At 44.9% G+C, this 18,463-nt stretch overlaps 1 protein-coding gene and 1 long non-coding RNA gene across 2 annotated transcripts in view; one reads left to right on the top strand and one right to left on the bottom strand.

Moving 5' to 3' along the window:
• Positions 1–11,317: 11,317 nt before the first annotated feature.
• Positions 11,318–12,493, top strand: CDRT15 (CMT1A duplicated region transcript 15). The gene is made up of 2 exons (XM_003282230.4): positions 11,318–11,596; positions 11,737–12,493. The coding sequence occupies exons 1-2, from the start codon at positions 11,332–11,334 to the stop codon at positions 12,309–12,311; spliced, it is 840 nt and encodes a 279-aa protein (XP_003282278.2). The 5' UTR covers positions 11,318–11,331; the 3' UTR covers positions 12,312–12,493.
• A 3,626-nt stretch (positions 12,494–16,119) lies between these two features.
• Positions 16,120–18,463, bottom strand: part of LOC115831516 — a 76,856-nt gene continuing 74,512 nt past the window's right edge. Inside the window, exon 3 of the long non-coding RNA XR_004027010.1 lies at positions 16,120–17,398. This is a non-coding gene — a long non-coding RNA (uncharacterized LOC115831516). The remainder of the gene's footprint in view (positions 17,399–18,463) is intronic.

Raw genomic sequence — 18,463 nt, 5'->3', positions numbered from 1 at the left:
TGTTCTCCTGGTGATAATAATAACACCACCTCCACTGCAACCAACAGTTACTGTGCTTCCTGAGTGAAAGTCTTCTGCTAAGAGCTTTAAAGATACTAACTCATTTGCTCCTCACAATAACTCTATAAGGAAGGGGTCCTCAAGCCCTGAGCCACAAAGCAGTACCAGTTTGTGGCCTGTGGTGAACCAGGCAACACAGCAGGAGGGAAGCATTACAGCCTGAGCCCTCTCACCTGTCAGATCAGTGGTGGCATTAGATTCTGATAGGAGCGCAAATCTTACTGTGAGCTGCGCATGTGAGGGATCTAGGTTGTACATTCCATAAGAGAATCCAATACCTGATGATCTGAGGTAGAACAGTTTCATCCCAAAACCATCCCCTCCACCGCCTCCCATAAAAATTGTCTTCTGGCCGGGCGCAGTGGCTCACGCCTATAATCCCAGCACTTTGGGAGGCCGAGGCGGGCAGATAACCTGAGGTCAGGAGTATGAGACCAGCCTGGCCAACATGGCAAAACCCCATTTCTACTAAAAATACAAAAAATTAGCCGGGCTTGGTGGTAGGCACCTATATAATCCCAGCTACTTGGGAGGCTGAGGCAGGAGAATCACTTGAACTCAGGAGGTGGAGGTTGTAGTGAGCCAGGATGGTGCCACTGTACTCCAGCCTGGGCGACAAGAATGAAAATCCATCTCACAAAAAAAAAAAAAAAAAAAATTGTCTTCCATGAAATGGGTCGCTGATGCCAAAAAGGTTGGGGACTGCTGCTATAAGGCATCGTGGTGGACAGACATTCAAGGCGGTTCCCATGATCCCAACTCCTGGTATCCATACCTTTGTATTAATAATTGCACCCCCCTCCAAGTGTGGGCAGAACCTGTGATTTGCTTCTAATCAATAGAAACATTAAAGGTGACGTAATTATATGTGAGTGATTATGTGATTATGTTACATAAGATTCTCGTGTCCAACTTGCTGGAGTGTCTCTCTCCCTGGCTGGTTTTGAGTAAGCAAGTAGCCATGTTGGGGACCCACCTGGCAAAAAACTGAGGGTGGCTTTCAGCCAATAGTCAACAAAGAAATGAAGCCCTCCAGAAATACATTCTGCTAGCAACCTGAGTGAACTTGAAAGGGGATCTTTCGCCAGTCAAGTCTCAGATGAGACCCCAACCCCGGCAGACACCTTGACTTCAGCATTGCAGAAGACCCAGCTGAGCCATGCCGGACTCCTGACCCACAGAAACCGTAAGATAATGAATATGCATTTTTCTAAGTTTCTGTGTTTGTAGTAATATTGTTACAAAGCAACAGATAACCAATATAGGTATGTATATTTTTATGTCTACTTTACGGATGGAAAGTTAAATAAATTGACCAGTTCACACAGCTAGTCAGAGGTAGGGCTGGAATAGAAAATCTGGGTAGCCTGCTTCTGGAGGGTTAGCCTTAACCACTACACTTCCTGGCCTCTGCAGACAATTTCCCTTCTAGCTCACTAGTCACTGCTGTTGTCTCACTCCTTCTCCTTAGGATGGGACTTCCATCCCCAGGCCCTGGCCCCCTTTAGGGTACCAAACCCAATCCCGTGCAATCTCAGTGCCAAGGCTGTGGCATGGCATTTGTGTTAGCACAAAGGAAAGAGTGGCGACTAATGAGTCACGGGTGTTTCTTCCACAGTCCAAGCATCTGGGAAGGAGCAAAGCTTCATAGCCGACCAAAGGCTCCGGCTGTCTGTGACTCTGAATAAGCTCTGCCAATAACTCAAGTTTCCCCACAAATAAAGGAGAAAAACAAGTCTGTGGGTGTCACCGAGAGAGTCTTGGCATGAAAGTCAGGAGACTTAGGCTCTAACCCTGGGTCTGCCAACCAGGAGGCCGTGGGAACCTGGAGAAGTCACTTCATTCTTCTAGCCCTTTGCTTCCTTGTCTCTGAAAAGAGGGCTTTGGATTGGATGACTTTTAATGTCTCCAAAAAATTTACATAATTCTAAGGTACTGTCATGGTTTGAATATATTTAATGCCTTCCTCTTCCCCTAACTCCAGAATTGAAACAGCCTTCATTTCAGCTGCCTAATTTTGAAACCCAGGGGACACATTTCTAATGGAGAGTGAGCTAGGAAAAATAAAGAAGAAGAAACCTCATGGGGTTGGAGACACAAGGAAGGGAAAAATTAATAGCCGAAAAGAAGACATTCTCACCCAAAGCCATTGAAACCCTGAGCCTCCAGCCTGGGCATTTTCTGCCCATGGTCCATGCTCAGCTGCCAGCATTCCTCTGTCCCTGCTTTCCCTTGTAGATTGAGTCCCAGCCGGCATGACAGTCTCATTTTTCACTGAATGCTTGCGGTGAATGCTAAACTGTAATCTCTTTTTGCATGCTTCGGTTCCAAATTCATAACTGGAGGAGCAGACCCCGTTGTCTGCAAGCATTCGCTGTTAGCCGCTCTGCCAAGCGGAGCCAAACGGTCCTGCAATCCAGCGGCTTTTTCCCTGCTTCACACTTTGTCAAAATGCATCACGGGTGACACAAAGAAATGGCTGCTGGAAACTCCCCATTTTCCAATCCTTTTACTATCTAATTGTTCTTCTTCTTCAAGGCTTGGCCATCCTCAAAATAGACCAGGGTCCCTGCCTGGGTTGTTTTCATTTTAAAGCAGAATGCACTACAAAAGGGAGGCCCCTCCCGCAGCTCTAAGCTTGGCGCTGTCTGTTGTCATTGTCTTAGACTCTGCTTTCTACGCCCTGCACTGTCCCTGAGATGCCACCCCCAACTCACCGTTACTCCAAGTGGCCATTCCCTTCCTCCAACTCTAAAAACATGATCCAATGAAGCGATCCAGTGAAAAGTACAGCAGGTCTGCCCTCGAAGAATCTCCTACCTCCCATTGCACATACAATGGTGTCAACTCCTTGCAAGGGGCTGCAAGTCCTGCCTGCCTCACCCACTTCACCCAGCAGGTCTTGCAAGATTGGTGCCCTTCAGCCACACGGGCCTTCATGCCCTTTCTCAGGTACCCCAAAGGGCCTTGGCACATGCTGTCCCCTTTGCTGCAAATGCTCCCTCTCCCTAGATCTCTCCATGGCTACCTCCTGCTCACCCTTAGTCTCGGGTCTGAGGAATTGCGGTGCCCAGCGACGTTGTGCTTGGTAGGACGAGCACCTCGGGTTCCACCACATCCAGTCAGCACCAGCCGTTGCAATCTCCTGACTCTGGACATCAACATCTGTGACTCCACCTGAGGCTTTCTCTGATCACTTTCCCACACCTCTGCTGGTATTTGCATCATGACCTCCTCTGTAAATGGCTTGTGCTCAAATCTTTGTCTCAGAGCCTGGTTCGGGCATCCATTTAAGCTAGTCTGCGCTACCAATTTTCTCTCCCTGATGCCCTTTTTTCTATTTTTTATGCCTCTTTTTAAAAATCTCTGAATATTTTCTCCTGTTTATGTATTTGCTTGTTCTTTTTTATTTACTGTCTTCTCTGCCTGGAGAGTGTAAGCTCCAGGAGAGGAGAGAGTGTTTTATCTACCCCCTGCATCCAACCTCAGCCTGGCACATAGTAGGTGATCAAGAAATGTTTTCTGCTCAAGAAATGAATGAGCTCCTCCTTATTTATAGCATCCTATGATTTTAAGTCACTGTTTTGTCTTTCAATGGTATTTCCAATTTGAGGCTCAAGGCATCCTGCAAAGCTTCCCCATACCTCTGGCACTCCCCCAACCCCACTAAAGGAATCTCAAGCCCCTGGAGAGGAAGAAGAAAGGAAAGTTGTTTCCAGTGCCTTTGATATCATACTGCAGTCACAGAGGCACCCAGAGTCTACCAGCCCTGGTCACCCAGTCTTGCAGCTGAGACTTAAACAGAAAGGGCACTTAGATGTTATGATAAGGATACAATTTTGGATCAATGTAACTATTGGAACTTTGGACTCTTCCGCAAAACGTAACATGTTCATTTCTTAAAAAACAAAAAACAGCATGTTTGTCTCAGGGGCCATCTTTTGCCCTGCAGGATTTTCTCTGTGGTTAACTGGATCTGGGGTCTCATTCCTCAGTCAAAGAATGAAAGTGTTGATTAGGTGACTGCCAGCAGGCATTTGAAGGAAGCCAGTCTTCCCGTGCAGGCTTCTGCTGCAAATGCAGGGATCTCAGCATACATGCGCTTGTATGTGCGTGTGCATTGCCCACGGGTTTGGAGTGCATGTGCAGTGTTGTGTGTCACCCACTCTCACTCCTTGTCGACACTCCCTATGCTTGGTCCATCTGTCTAATCTCCCTGAACCCAGGGCACCAGAAATTATGTCTGTTCATCATTGTGCCTGCAGTGTTTGTCATAGTCAACGGTACACATTGGACACCATAAATACACAATGAGGGAAAAATACATGTATGCATGAATTTCACTTCTTCCAGGGGAAGAGCCACTAAAACTCCTTAGAAGGGTCCTGAAGCTCATTAGGACTCAGCAGAATCTTCAGGAGCCCTCTATAAAGAAACAGCGACAATGAATAGCCAACTAAGAAAAAATTATAGTGTCAAAGGCCAAAGGACCAATGGCATTTAAAGAAAAACATGGGATGGCTCCTAGGTGACTTCTGCACAGGCACCCATGGCTTAGCTGTAAACAGATGGACTACTTTCAAGAAAACTGCAAAATCAGTACATTATTGCCAGAGCTGTGTTCTCCACCAAAGACGTCCAAACCACTTTGTGATCACGAGAGGCACACCCAGGCTCCTCTTGTGGCATGCCAAGTCACCAAGGGGGGCCAGTCCTAGGAGACAGCTCAGAAGAGGCACTCCACCAAGGAGACTGGAGGCTGCAGAAACTGCCCCAAGAATTGAGTGAGATGATGTATGTGGAGGCATTCTGTAACCCGTAAATCTTTTTACCCACACTGTGTGTTTTGATGATGATGATAAATATTATTGCTAAGTGTGTTCAGTGGATAATTAGTCCCAGATGATGCCCCACTGGGGAAAAAAAATCAGTGTGGTCAGAAAGCCAGAGTGAAATCCTTTGAAAACCTAAGTCAGATCCTGCTATGCCCCTGCTCAAAGCCCTCTGGGGGTTGCCATCTCATGCAGAATCAAACTCAAACTCCTTACCGTGGCCCAAAAGTCCAACGTGACCATTCTGGCTGCTTCCTCAGCCCTTACCCTGCCACTCTCACTAGTCTCCGTTGCCACCAAGCTGGTCTTCCTGCTGAGTGGGCCACATCAGTCTTACAGTTCCTTCTTAGAACATCCTTCATGTGAAATCCAGATGGGCCGCACCGAAAACGATGCTCAATCTCACCAATCATGAAGGAAATGCAGATCGAAACTGCAATAAGGTACACTCATCAGGGTGTATCATACCCATTAGGATGGCTAAGACCAAAGAAAACAGAAAATAACAAGTGTATTAAGGATGTGGAGAAATTGAGAGCCTCGTGCCCTGTTGGTGGGAATATAAAATTGTGCAGCTGCTGTGGAAGACAGTATGGTGGTTCCTTGAAAAATGAAACACAGAACTACCTTATATGCAGCAATTCCACTTCTGATTATATATCCAAAAAGAGCTGAAAGCAGACCCTTGAATGGATATTTCTACATCCATGTTTACAGCAGCATTATTCATAGTTAACCAACAGGTGGAAGCAATCCAAGAGTCCACTGGCAGAAGAATGGATAAACAAAATGGGGCATATCTATACAATGGAATATTATTCAGCCTTAAATAGAAGGAGATTCTGACACACATGCTACAACATGGGTTAACCTTGAAGACATTATCCTAAGTGAAATAAGCCAGTCAAGGCCAAGCATGGTGGTTCACGGCTGTAATTTCAGCACTTTGGGAGGATGAGGCTGATGGATCACGAGGTCAGGAGTTCGAGACCAGCCTGGCCAACATAGTGAAACGCTGTCTCCACTAAAAATACAAAAATTAGTCAGGCGTGGTGGTGCATGCCTGTAATCCCAGCTACTCGGGAGGCTGAGGCAGGAGAATTGTTTGAACCCCAGGAGGCAGAGGTTGCAGTGAACCGAGATTCTTCACAGAAAAAAAAAAAAAAGCCACTCAAAAAAAGGACAAATACTTTGATTTCACTTATATGAGGTATTTAGAGGAGTCAATTCATAGAGACAAAAAGTAGAATGGTGGGTGCCAGGTGCTAATGGGTGGGGGGAATGGGGAGTTAGAGTTTAATGGACATAGGGTTTCAGTTTTGCAAGATGAAAAGAGGTTTACAGACGGAGGGTGGTGATAGTGGCACAACACTGTGAATACACTTAATGCACTTAAAAATGGTTAAAACGTTAAATTTTATGTTGCATATATTTTCTACAATTAAAAAAAAAAAAGCATGCTGGGAGTCAAGGATCCAGCCCAGCCTTCTGGCTTGTGGGCAGTAGAAGAGAGCAGTGTTCTTGATGGGCCTGAGTCACCAATGACAGCTGTGTGGAGGTGCTGCCACTGCTGCGGCCACAGCCACCAGCCTGCCCTGTCCCGATAGACACCAGTTCCAACAATCTCTCATCTAACTTTCAGGTAATGTGACTGAATGAACTCCACTGGCAGATAGTTTGCTGGTGTTTAGACAAAGCTAACACTGCTAGAAATAACAAGAGTGGCCTAGCAGGAAGTGTCAGATCATGAATCACTAAAGTCAAAGTTCTCTTCAGTCTGTGGCCAAAAACACCGCCCACTGGATTAAAAGAGAAGGAGCTACTGATGAAAGCAGCAACATGGATGAGTCTTAGAAGGGCAGTGCTGAGGCTGGGTGCGGGGGCTCATGCCTGTAATCCCAGCACTTTGGGAGGCCGAGGCGGGCGGATCACGAGGTCAGATCGAGACCATCCTGGCCAACATGGTGAAACCCCATCTCTACTAAAAATATAAAAAATTAGCCAGGTGTGGTTGGGGGCACCTGTAGTTCCAGCTACTCGGGAGGCTGAGGCAGCAGAATGGTGTGAACCCAGGAGGTGGAGCTGGCAGTGAGCCAAGATCGTGCCACTGCACTCCAGCCTGGGTGACAGAGCGAGATTCCATCTCAAAAAAAAAAAAGAAGGGCTGTGCTGTGTGAAAAACACTGGAGTAGTGGACTCAATGACCCCATTCATATGATGCGCTGGAAGAGCCGTGAAAAAAAATGAGAACAATAGTTGCTAGAAATGAGGGAATGGACAGACCATGGGTGTGGGGCTGGTGGGAAGGGCCATGAGAGAAGAATTCAGAGGTAATGGAAATATTCTGCATTTTGATGAGGGTTTGGGCTACGTGACTGTATTTTTAAAACTCATCAAATTGTACACGAGATCTATTCTGGTGGGCTTCACTGTATGTAAGCTTGACTTCTAAAATAGAGCTATAAACAAATATTGAGCCCTGGCTAATGCTTGACATGCATGCTGAAGTATTAGGGGTGAAATGTACTGATGCCTGCAGCTTACTTTGCAAAGCATCTAAAAACAAGGTGAATTGAGGCATATGGAGAGATATGTGATGAGAAAAACACTGGCAATTGTAGAATCTAGTCGGTACATATCTAGCGGGTATGTATCTGGATGTTAACAATTCTTTCAACTTTTCTGTGTGTTTTAAAACTTCCCTATAAAATGTTGAGAGGAATAAAATTATAGAAATTACAGTTTAAGAAAAATTAAACTGGTTGGGTGCGGTGGCTCATGCCTGTAATCCCAGCACTTTGAGAGGCCGAGGTGGGTGGATCACGAGATCAGGAGATCGAGACAGCAGAGATGAATCATGTTACTCAAAGTAGAAAGCTGCCACCAGTAAGTGAAACTGACAAAAGGATATCTTAAAAGACAATTGCTTCAAATTTAATATCTGTAAGGAAATATGGCTGGGCGCGGTGGCTCACACCTGTAATCCCAGCACTTTGGGAAGCCAAGGCAGGCGAATCACCTGAGGTCGGGAGTTCGAGACCAGCCTGACCAACATGGAGAAACCCCATTTCTACTAAAAATACAAAATTAGCCAGGCGTGGTGGCACATGCCTATAATCCTAGCTACCCGGGAGGTAGAGACAGGAGAATAGCTTGAACCCGGGAGGCAGAGGTGAGCCGAGATCATGCCATTGCACTCATGCCTGGGCAACAAGAGCAAGACTCCTTCTCAAAAAAAAAAAAAAAAAAAAAAAAATGCAGTTGATTATGGAGACTGATTAAGAAGTAAACTGAATGATATAAAGGGGAACATATTAATCAAAAGTAGAATAATAAATTTCATTATATAAATGTTTTCTTTTTCTACAAGTTAATATATAAAGGACAATAGCATGGAATTAAAGCTGTTGTGTTTTTATTCAAGAATGATTTTTTTTTTTTTTTTTAGACACAGAGTCTCCCTCTGTTGCCCAGGCTGGAACGCAGTAGCATGACCTCGGCTCACTGCAACCCCCACTTTCTGGGTTCAAGGGATTCTCATCCCTCAGCCTCCTGAGTAGCTGGGATTACAGGTGCCAAGCTACCACACCCAACCAAGAATATTTTCTTTTTTTTTTTTTGAGACGGAGTCTCATTCTGTCGCCCAGGCTGGAGTGCAGTGGCGTGATCTTGCCCTGTCTAACTACACTTTAGAATGCTTTCACTGTCTCCCCAAACCCCTGCCTCCCAGCCCCTGGTATCCTGCATTCTACTCTCTGCTTCCATGAGTTCAATTGTTTTACATTCCACATAAGTCAGATCACGTGGTAGTTGTCTTTTTGTGCCTGGCTCATTTCACTTAACATAATGTGCTCCATTAAGTTCCTGTGAATCCCAGTTTCTAACCTGCAATTGCTCTAAGTGTTTTCATTGCCTTTTCATGGTTTCTACTAAGAATTCCAGAGCTCAGCTGCAATGTTTTCACTGCTTTGGAAGTTATTCATTGTTTTTCTTTACATCTTGTCACGGACACACAAATAAATTGTCCTGTGCAAGTGCAGCAGCCATATGCCCTTCCTGTGAAAGCAGGCTGGTTTGACATATATTAAGCAAATCCATCTCAGCATTCTTAACAGCCTTTATATTGTTTGATATCAAGCTCAGTAATTTAAAAAATATGCCTCTGTCTTTGTAAGACTACCTATGGGTTGGAGAAGACTTATGTAATATTGAACTCAGCAGATAATGTATATAAAAATTATTTCATATGATTTAATGATCTTGAATCAATTTAACTGTTTATATGTCACACTTGGAAAAAGCAGGACAATTATAAAATTTAATAATGGCATCACCATAAACAGCAATAATTCATATTCTACTTTAAAAATCCTTTCTCTTATGTAGAGGAGTAAGTGGCATCCTGGTGGCACCAGAAGGATGTACTGGTGAGCTTGTGTAGTGGTCACTAAGTTAATGCATGTTGCTTTATTTGACTGATACTGATGTTGCCATCTTAGCTTCTGGCAGTTAGGTGGGCAGGAAACCCAAAGTTAGTAACTTTGAAAAGTTCCATCAATGTTAGTAACCCAAGGGCAAAAGTGATAGATTAAACGGCCAGTCCAGTCAATCTCTGGTTCACCCTCACAATGACAGAGTGCTTTTAGGTAGTGAGGCCATGCGTAGTCTCAAGGTAGCCTCCCTTCTCCTCATGCATTACCTGGTGTTTGTGGGCAGGAGTGTGGATCCTCCTCCACGTATGATGCCTGGGGTTGTGGGTGTGGGGAAGGGCCCCCAGTGTGCTGGGGTAGACCCTGGGGCCTCTGTAAGTGCCTGACGCATAGATGCTCCCTGTGGCCTGGTCACAGGGGTCACCAGGCCCCTGGTGGCTTACAGTGTGGAAGTTGGAGGCTTCACCATAATCTGTGGCCTGAGCTTGGCCTCAGGGAATATTTCTGGATGGTGTCAGCTCTATCTCCTCCTTACTCAGTGTCATAGGGGAGCAGCGACTCTGAGACAGTGGGATGGGTGGTAAAAGAATTTACCAAGACTGTTGTAGGTGAAGAAAGGCAGATTCATTGGACACCACAGAGCTTACATGTTTGTGGTGATGTGGGTGTGAACATACAATTATGGACAGTGCATAATGCTTGATGAAAATAATAGATGCTGATGTTAATGTTTTATGTATTTAATATCCTACATTTTTTATTGTTATTTTAGAGTATACGCTTACTACTTTTTTTTTAAGTTAACTGTGAAGCAGCCTCGGGCAGGTCCTTCAGGAGGTTTCCAGAAGAAGGCAGTATTATCAAGGAGATGGCAGCTCCATGCCTGTTACTGCCCCTGAAGACCTTCCAGTGGGACAAGATGTGGAGGTAGAGGACAGTGAAACTGATGATCCTGACCCTGCTTAGCCTTAGGCGAAAGTGTGTGTTTGTGTCTTGGTTTTTAACAAAAAAGTTTTAAAAGTAAAATAAATAATGTAAAAAGCTCATAGAATAAGGTTAAAAAGAAATAAAATATTTTTGTATAGCTATATAATTTGTGTGGTTTTTTTTGTTTATTTGTTTGAGACAGGGTCTCACTCTGTCACCCAGACTGGAGGGCAGTGGCACAATCATGGCTCACTGTGGTCTCAACCTCTTGAGCTCCAGAGATCCTCCCACCTCACTCAGGAGCATGTCAGTCCTCTAGGCAGACATCAGGCCCCAGGTGGACCCTGGACTCAAGGTGTATACCAGGCCCCAAGTTGACAACCACGCCCCAGATGGACACCAAGGCCCTAGGTGGACAGCAGGCCCATGTTGAACACCAGACTCATGTGGACATCAGGCTGCAGGTAGACATCATGCCTTAGGTAGATACGTAGGCTCCAGGTGGACTTTAGACCCAAGGCTCCAGGTGGACATTGGACCTAAGTCCCCAGGTGATCATCAGGCCCAGGTGAAAACTCAGGCCTTAGGTGCACATCCAGACTTAGGTGGACACCCAGGCCCCAGGTGATCACCAGAACCCAGGTGGACACAAGGCCTTAGGTGAACAACAAGACCCAGTAGGCCATCAGGCCCCAGCTGGATACAGTCCCCAGGTGAACACAAGGCCCCCAGAGGGACATAGGCCCAAGGCAGCCATCAGGTCCTAGGTGGACATCAAGCCTGAGGACATCTGGCCCCTTGTGAACATCAGGTACAGGTGTCCAAAAAGGCCCTGGGTGGACATAATGGTGTATAGGTAAGGAGTTGACCTGGGGGGAGGGTGAGCAGTCAGCAGCCCAGTGGAGTCCTGAGTAGGTCTTAGGGAAGGAAGGGGCCGAGGGGACAGAACCGTAAAGAAGTGACCTCACTTCCTTGATGATGACACACACGAACAGAACTTAGAACTCTGGTAACCAGGTGCCCATATCCTACAGCCAGCACCGTAACCAGCTCACTTGGTGGGAGATGCTCAAGAGAGCAAGATGTTCTCGTATTGCTTCCCCACTTCGAGAGGTTGCTGCTTCAGGAATGGAGGGAGTGAGAGCCTCTTCCGACGATGCCGAAGAAGGCTCATCCCTCACCCCAGAAACCTGTGGCCCTTTGTAAGAAGGCGCACCCAAGTACCACAGGGCAGCCCAGGGCAGGCCCTAGTAGGCCAGGCCACACCACAGATCCCATCGGGGCTGCATCTGCTCACTGTCGTTGTCCGGGAGGAGATTCGGGAGCCCATGGAGGTACAGACATATGGTGAGGTGGCTGCAGCCTGGAAGACTTTGCGGGGGTGGTGTTTAGGGGCTGGAACTCCTTAAAATTCAGTGAGGTTGTTTCTGTGTTTGGAAATTCCAGTGGAAAGTGACTGATGCTGGTGGCCTTTTCTCCTTTTTCAGCTCCTGGTCCACACGCAGAAATGAGAGCACTGCCAGCACCAGCTGTGGAGCCAGAGCCAGCATGGGAAGAGCACCCTCCAGAGAGAGCGCTGGAGCTAGAGGGAGCTTCAGCCAAGGACCAGACCAACGAGGATCTGCCTGAAACCATGGCACCTACTGTAGCCACTTGCCTTAGCCCTGGAGCTGAAAGTGTGGCTGGAGACCGAAGTGGGAGGGAGGAGGTGACCAGCACGGCCCCAGCCAGCAGCTCCCATGCTGCTCCTAGTCCCGAGCACAGTGGCAAACATGCAGGCAGAGAGCAGCGCATTCAGCCTGGGCTCCTGTACGTCGCTGGAGAGAGGCTTCTCTCATTCATTATAGCGGCAGCCCTGCTGCAGGTCCCGTATATTGTGATAATGCTGGTGGGGTCTATGTGTGTGCAGGTGTGCAAGAGCATTAAAAGAAGGTTGGGAAGAAGAGTTCCAGCAGCTCCTCCTGCTCTCAGACGCAATCTCCTTCTCCAGGCATGGATGTGTGTCTGCAACTGGGCATCCAGGCTGTTTGCCCCTAATGTGCTGCCCCAAACGGGCTCTTAACAGGTAGGCAGGGGGTGAGCGGACCAGGAGGTGGCTCCAAAGGGTACAGCAAGCAAAGTTTTAAAAGACAGCCCTTGCGCCCCAGGCTCTCCATGCCGCCACCTGCCTTAGCATTTATTAATAGTGTTAGAATTACAAGTTTATGAAATGAAATATAAATAAAGTTTGATTTCTGAAACTTCTCACCTTTTTGAACTCCCTAATATTAGATGGTGTTTTTGAGGCTATCCTGAAAGTCTCTGATAGTTGTGTCTTTTGTTGTGGTTGTTTGTGTGATTGAATTACCATCGAGTCAACTGTTATTGGAAACCTTTCAGGTATGGCTTTTAGAAGACCTTGACCTACTCTTGCCTGTTTTGACTTCTCTGGTTTATTGTAGAAAGAGGGATGATGTAGGCTCATGTCTCCAGCGGATCAATCACCTTTTGCCATCAAGGATTTGGCATCAGAGTTTCCAAGAATTATGTGTGCAAGTCGATATGCTGGTACTTTAGCTAATCTGGGTGTCAAAACAGAATGCCATAGACTAGGTAGCATAGAAAATTGATTTCTCACAGTTCTGGAGATGGTAAAATCCAAGGTCAAATGGTCAGCAGATTCCGTGGGGCTGACTTCCTGGTTCCTAGACAGCCATCTTTTTACTGTGTCCTTACATGACAGAAGGGATGAGGGAGCTCTTTGCAGTCCCTTTGATAGGGGCACCAATTCCATTCGTGAGGTCCCTGCCTTCATGAACTTAATCACCTGCCAAGGCCCCACCTCCAAATACCATCACATAGGATTAGAATTCAACACATGAATTTAAGGAGGACAATAACAGTTGCTTTACAGAATCAGGTCACCCCGAGCCATATGCACTCACAGGAAATCTCTAATCTCTTGTTAAGTATTTGCTGGTCCCCTCTGGGTTTAGGGAATTTTTTTTCTTTAAGAAAAATGATCTTTCATGTGATCCATGGTTTATTCATAGAAAAGCACTGTGAGTTCATACACTTGCTAAAAAGAAGGGCAATTGTGATACAAAAATGAGAGTGACCTCTCTCCCTCTCTTCTTTTTAACCAACCCGTTGGGCTGAGATGTTATAGGGTCCCTTGGCTGGGCAGTAGGACGTGAGTAGCCACAAACGGCAAATACAACTTCTTGGTCAGTTTGGAGTAGAAAAGGTGACATTTTGTCAACGAAAGAAAAAGTAAAGCAGATGGAGAAGTTCTTAGTTCGCATTCTAGCTATACCACCCCTTCCCTATTCAAACCCCACCCCCAACTAAGGAACTAAGACATAAAAGAGTAAACACCAAGGCACTGGTAACCAACTGACTCTTCTGAATGCTCTTGCTATCTCCTACAATAATTCCAGGCTGAGCATAGGGGTCAGGAAAGTATCAGGAACATGATGATTCACTGTGGAGGTCAGCCAGGGCTAAGATAGGGCTGCCCACTAGGGCTAGAAATTAAGAAGGGAGAGGCTAAGTGAAAACCAGCCCTAGCCTCTAAGTCAGCAAGCAATGAGACTGTGACAAAAGCAGGCAGAGAAAGGCAGGGGAAGAAAGCAAGTAGGGGGTGAGAAGAGAACTGTGCAGCGAAAGCAGCCAATCTGATGGTAGGGGGAGACTGGTGCTTAGAAGCTCGTTTGGTGAGAGAGAATGAATAGAGGAGGCACAGAGATGGGGAACAAACACTTAACTGGTGAGAGAGATTTAAGACGAATGGGAAGAGAAATCTCGCAAAAAGGACACATTCATGCAGATCCTCAAAGATGAACACGCAGTCACTCCTACATGTAGAAAAACCCTCAGTTACACATATAAAAACACAGATGCATGGAGAGCAAGCATACACACAGACACATATTTCTACACATGCACTCGTGTGTGCCCAGATACACACACACTAAACATGCAAGATATGAGAGCATTTACACATAGATATGCATCCTCACATGTACACAAATGTTACATCCTCACACAGAGACCCACCGTCCAGTGTGCACATATCCACACAGGTACACAGCCATAGAACTGACATACATACACATAAACATATAATGTGCACATACAGACAGGCATGCGCAGCTGTATCTATACACATAGACACATGTACTCAGTCATACAGATGCACACACTCTCTAACACAAAGGTGACCAGTGTAGACGAATATTGTGAGCTCAGTGGCTTCCCAGACCTTCACCTTTTCCCTGCACTTGTTTCAAAGGTGCTCAGCAGACTCCTGGCGAGGCTGTATGAGGCAGGGGCCGGAGCTTCAGAGTCCTCATAGCTTTGTGAAGCAAAAGTCTGAGTCCAGTCCTGGCCTCTGCCGCTCACCCACCACTGGGCTATTAATGCCCTGTCTGCAGGCGAGAGATTCTGCATAGACTAGTCTTGGGATTTTTTCTAACTGGCCATTTTTCTCCTTGGCACCCCCACTACCCCACTGGTAACGGCATGCACTCTGCAAGGGAAACCTGAGAAATGGTTGTGAGTCTCCTCAGACAATAAGCATATCCTCCCATCCACAGCTACCTCAAGTGACCATCAAATCAGAACCAGGATTACAAATACTTATGACTTTACAGTAATTGGCGACACATATACTATAGTATTTACAGTACCAAAAATGCACCTGTTTCTCTGGTTAAGCAATCTCTGAGATGGAACAGTGTTCCATGTTTGCCAAGGGAGACAGGGCCAATGCCCAGGACATGCAGGACATAGGGGCAGAAAGTGGCATATCGTGGGGGTTTCTGGTCGATCTGCAGGGCCCAGCTTCTCCATGAACAGTGGGGAGTCGTGAGAAGCTTGCCAAGGTATGCATATCGACTGGAGTTGGACTCTCCCCATCCTTAGCCCTGTGGTCCTTTGGCCTCAGCCACAGGTGCTCAGAGTCCTCTCAGGGTGGACAAATGTTTCAGTGTCGTTGGCCTAACCGGATACTACCTGGGGACCCAGGCTGCCGGGCCGGTGAGCTCTCTGCTTTCTCAGCCAAAGGGCTCTCGAACCAGCAGCATCAGCTGGTTATAACCACTAAAAAAATCTATATGAAGAGATACTCTTTAAAAAAAAAACAACAATATATAAATTGAAATATGGTTCTAAAGAAAATGTTCAAACAACCCAAAGGTAGTAGGAAAAAGAAAACAGAAATAATAAGCAGAGACACAAACAGAAAACAAAAAATTATTATGCCCTAACATATCAATAAATATATTAAATGTAATGATCTAAATACACCAATTAAAAGACACATTGCCAGAGCAGACTTTTTTAAATGATTCAACTATACAGTGTCTAAAAAAAATTCACTGCAAATATAATGAGTACAGGCAGGTTGAAAATAAAAAAATAAAAATGATACATCCTGAAAATATTAATCTACAGGGAACAGAGTCATTATATTATCAGATAAAGTATATTTCAGCACAAAGAAAATGACCAGAGACTGAGAGGAATATTACATAATGATAAAAGGGTCAATTCATTGAGACATAGTGAGCCTAAATGTTCATGCACCTTTAAACATCAGAGCTGCAAAATAATGTGAAGCTAAAACTAACAGAACTGAAAGGAAAAATACATAAATCCACAAATACTGTTGGAGACTTCAACACCTCTCAGTAACCCAACTAAAGCAGTCCTAGAAGGGAACTAAATGTAACTAAAATGCTCACATTAGAAAAGAGAAAAGGTCTCAAATCAATAATCTATGCTTCTACCTCTAGAACCTAGAAAAAGAAGTACAAAATATACCAAAAGCAAGAAAAAGAAGGAAATAATAAAGATAAAAGTAGAAATCAATGAAACTGAAACCAAATCAATGAGCTGGTTCTTGGAACAAATTGATAAAATTGACAAACTTCTGACAAGACCAACAAAGAAAAAAAAGACATAACGGCACAAATTAATATCAGAAATAAAACAGGGATACCGTTACAGATTCTGCAGACATCAAAAGGATAATGAAGAATACTAACACAATTCTACAAATATTAATTGGACAACATATAGAAAATGGACCCGTTTCACTGAAAAACACATAATTAAAATGATCCTATAAATATTAAGGAAACTGAATATGTAATCTTACAACACACACAAAAAAATCTCCAAGCCCAGATGGTTTTACTTAAGATGTCTACCAAGTGTTTAAAGAACAAACGCTGATTCCATATAATCTTTTTAAGAAAACAGAAGAAACACTTTCCAATTCATTTTATGAAGCTAGTATTACCCTGATACCAAAACCAGACAAACTATATACAAAACCCAAAAATTTGTTAAAAAGGAAAAAAGAAACTATGGACTAATATCCTCCATGAATATACAGTAATTCACCCTTTCTCCCATCCATGGTTCCACAGTTTCACTTTCCTGGGTTTGTTACCCACGGTCAGCCACAGCCTGAAAATATTAAATGGAAAATTCCTGAAATAATTTACAAGCTTTAAACTGCATGCCTTTCTGAGTAGTGTGATGAAATCTTGCACCGTCCTGCTCCAACCCAGCTGGGAGGTAGATCCTCCCCTTTGTCCAGCGCATCCACGCTGTATACTCCACCTGCCCCTTAGTCACTTAGTAGCCATCAGTTATCAGATCTACTGTGGTGGTATTGCAGTACTTGTGTTCAAATAATGCTTGTTTTACTTAACAATGGCCCCAAAGCACAAGAATAGTGATATGGTTTGGCTGTGTCCCCAACCAAATCTCATCTTGAATTGTAACTCTCACAATTCCCACATGTTGTGGGAGGAACCTGGTGGGAGGTGATTGAAGTACAGGGGTGCGTCTTTCCTGCACTGTTCTTGTGATAGTGAATGAGTCTCACAAGATCTGATGGCTTTCAAAACGGGAGTCTCCCTGTACAAGCTCTCTCTTTGCCAGCTGCCATCCATGTAAGATGTGACTTGCTCCTTCTTGCCTTCCACCATGATCGTGAGGCCTCCTCAGCCATGTGGAACTGTAAGTCCAATACACCTCTTTCTTTGGTAAATTTCTCAGTCTCAGGTATGTCTTTATCAGCAGCGTGAAAATCGACTAATACAAGTAGTGATGACAGCAATTTGGATATGCCCAAGAGAAGCCATAAAGTGCTGCCTTTAAGTGAAAGGGTAAAAGCTTTCAATTTAAGGAAAAAAAAAATTCATATGCTGAGCTTGCTAAGATTTACAGTAAGAAAAATATCTATTTGTGAAATTGGCCGGGCGCTGTGGCTCACGCCTGTAATCCCAGCACTTTGGGAGGCCGAGGCGGACAGATCACGAGGTCATGAGATCAAGACCATCCTGGCCAACATGGTGAAACTCCATCTCTACTAAAAATACAAAAAATTAGCCAAGTGTGGTGGCACGGGCCTGTAGTTCCAGCTACTTGGGAAGCTGAGGCAGGAGAATTGCTTGAACCTGGGAGGTGGAGGTTGTAGTGAGCCAAGATCACGCTACTGCACTCTAGCCTGGGCAACAGAGTGAGACTCCATATCAAAAAAAAAATAAAAGAAAGAAAGAAAAAGAAGAAGTAAACTACTTAGTCTATAATATAGTAGAACCAGACAGAATATTAAAACTCTAAGGCCACTTGGTATTAGTTAAAATAGTGGTTCTCAAACTATGTTTCATAGAAGTATTTCAGGGACCTCCTCTCTGTCAGGCAAAATAGCTCTCCTTCAATGAGTTTTATATATTGGTGTCCTGTGTAAGATTTTTGTTTCAAAAAAAGTGTCCATTATTTGAAAAAGTCAGTGCTTCTCAATACCCTGTTATGTCAGCATTTCAAACAGGCAATTCAACTAAGACTGTCCCTCAAATTGCTGTGCTTCTCGCATTGTTGGTCTTCACGCACCAAAAATCAGTGTCATCTCTCCCATCACTGGAACAATTCTGAACGCCCCCACACATTTCCAGTGTGGCCCCCACCCCCACTGATCTGCCCGTAGTCACTTTGGAGTTAGCACCAAATGTAACAAATCCAGGTCGACAGGTCTGCATTTAAGTGGAGAAAGTTTCCCCACAATAGTACTTTGCCTGAAATTGTTCTTGAGTGTTAAAAATGGTAAAAGAAACACTTAAAGGGTGTTTTTTTGTCATCCAAGTCCAATTCTCTTTAAAAGAAACAATCATTATGGGGGCCTCCCACCTTTCCTGCTGGAGAAGACGCTCTCTCCTG

The sequence above is a fragment of the Nomascus leucogenys genome, chromosome 19, assembly GCF_006542625.1.
Source record: "Nomascus leucogenys isolate Asia chromosome 19, Asia_NLE_v1, whole genome shotgun sequence".
In the NCBI taxonomy this organism is placed as follows: Eukaryota; Metazoa; Chordata; class Mammalia; order Primates; family Hylobatidae; genus Nomascus; species Nomascus leucogenys.
Note: the sequence above shows the minus strand (reverse complement) of the source record. Positions and strands in the feature narration are given on the sequence as shown.

Bases quoted from the DNA above. Each gene is read 5' to 3' on its own strand.
- CDRT15 (XM_003282230.4), top strand. From the start codon at position 11,332: ATGTTCTCGTATTGCTTCCCCACTTCGAGAGGTTGCTGCTTCAGGAAT. The intron at 11,597-11,736 runs GTGAGGTGGCTG...CTCCTTTTTCAG, and splicing joins CATGGAGGTACAGACATATG to CTCCTGGTCCACACGCAGAA.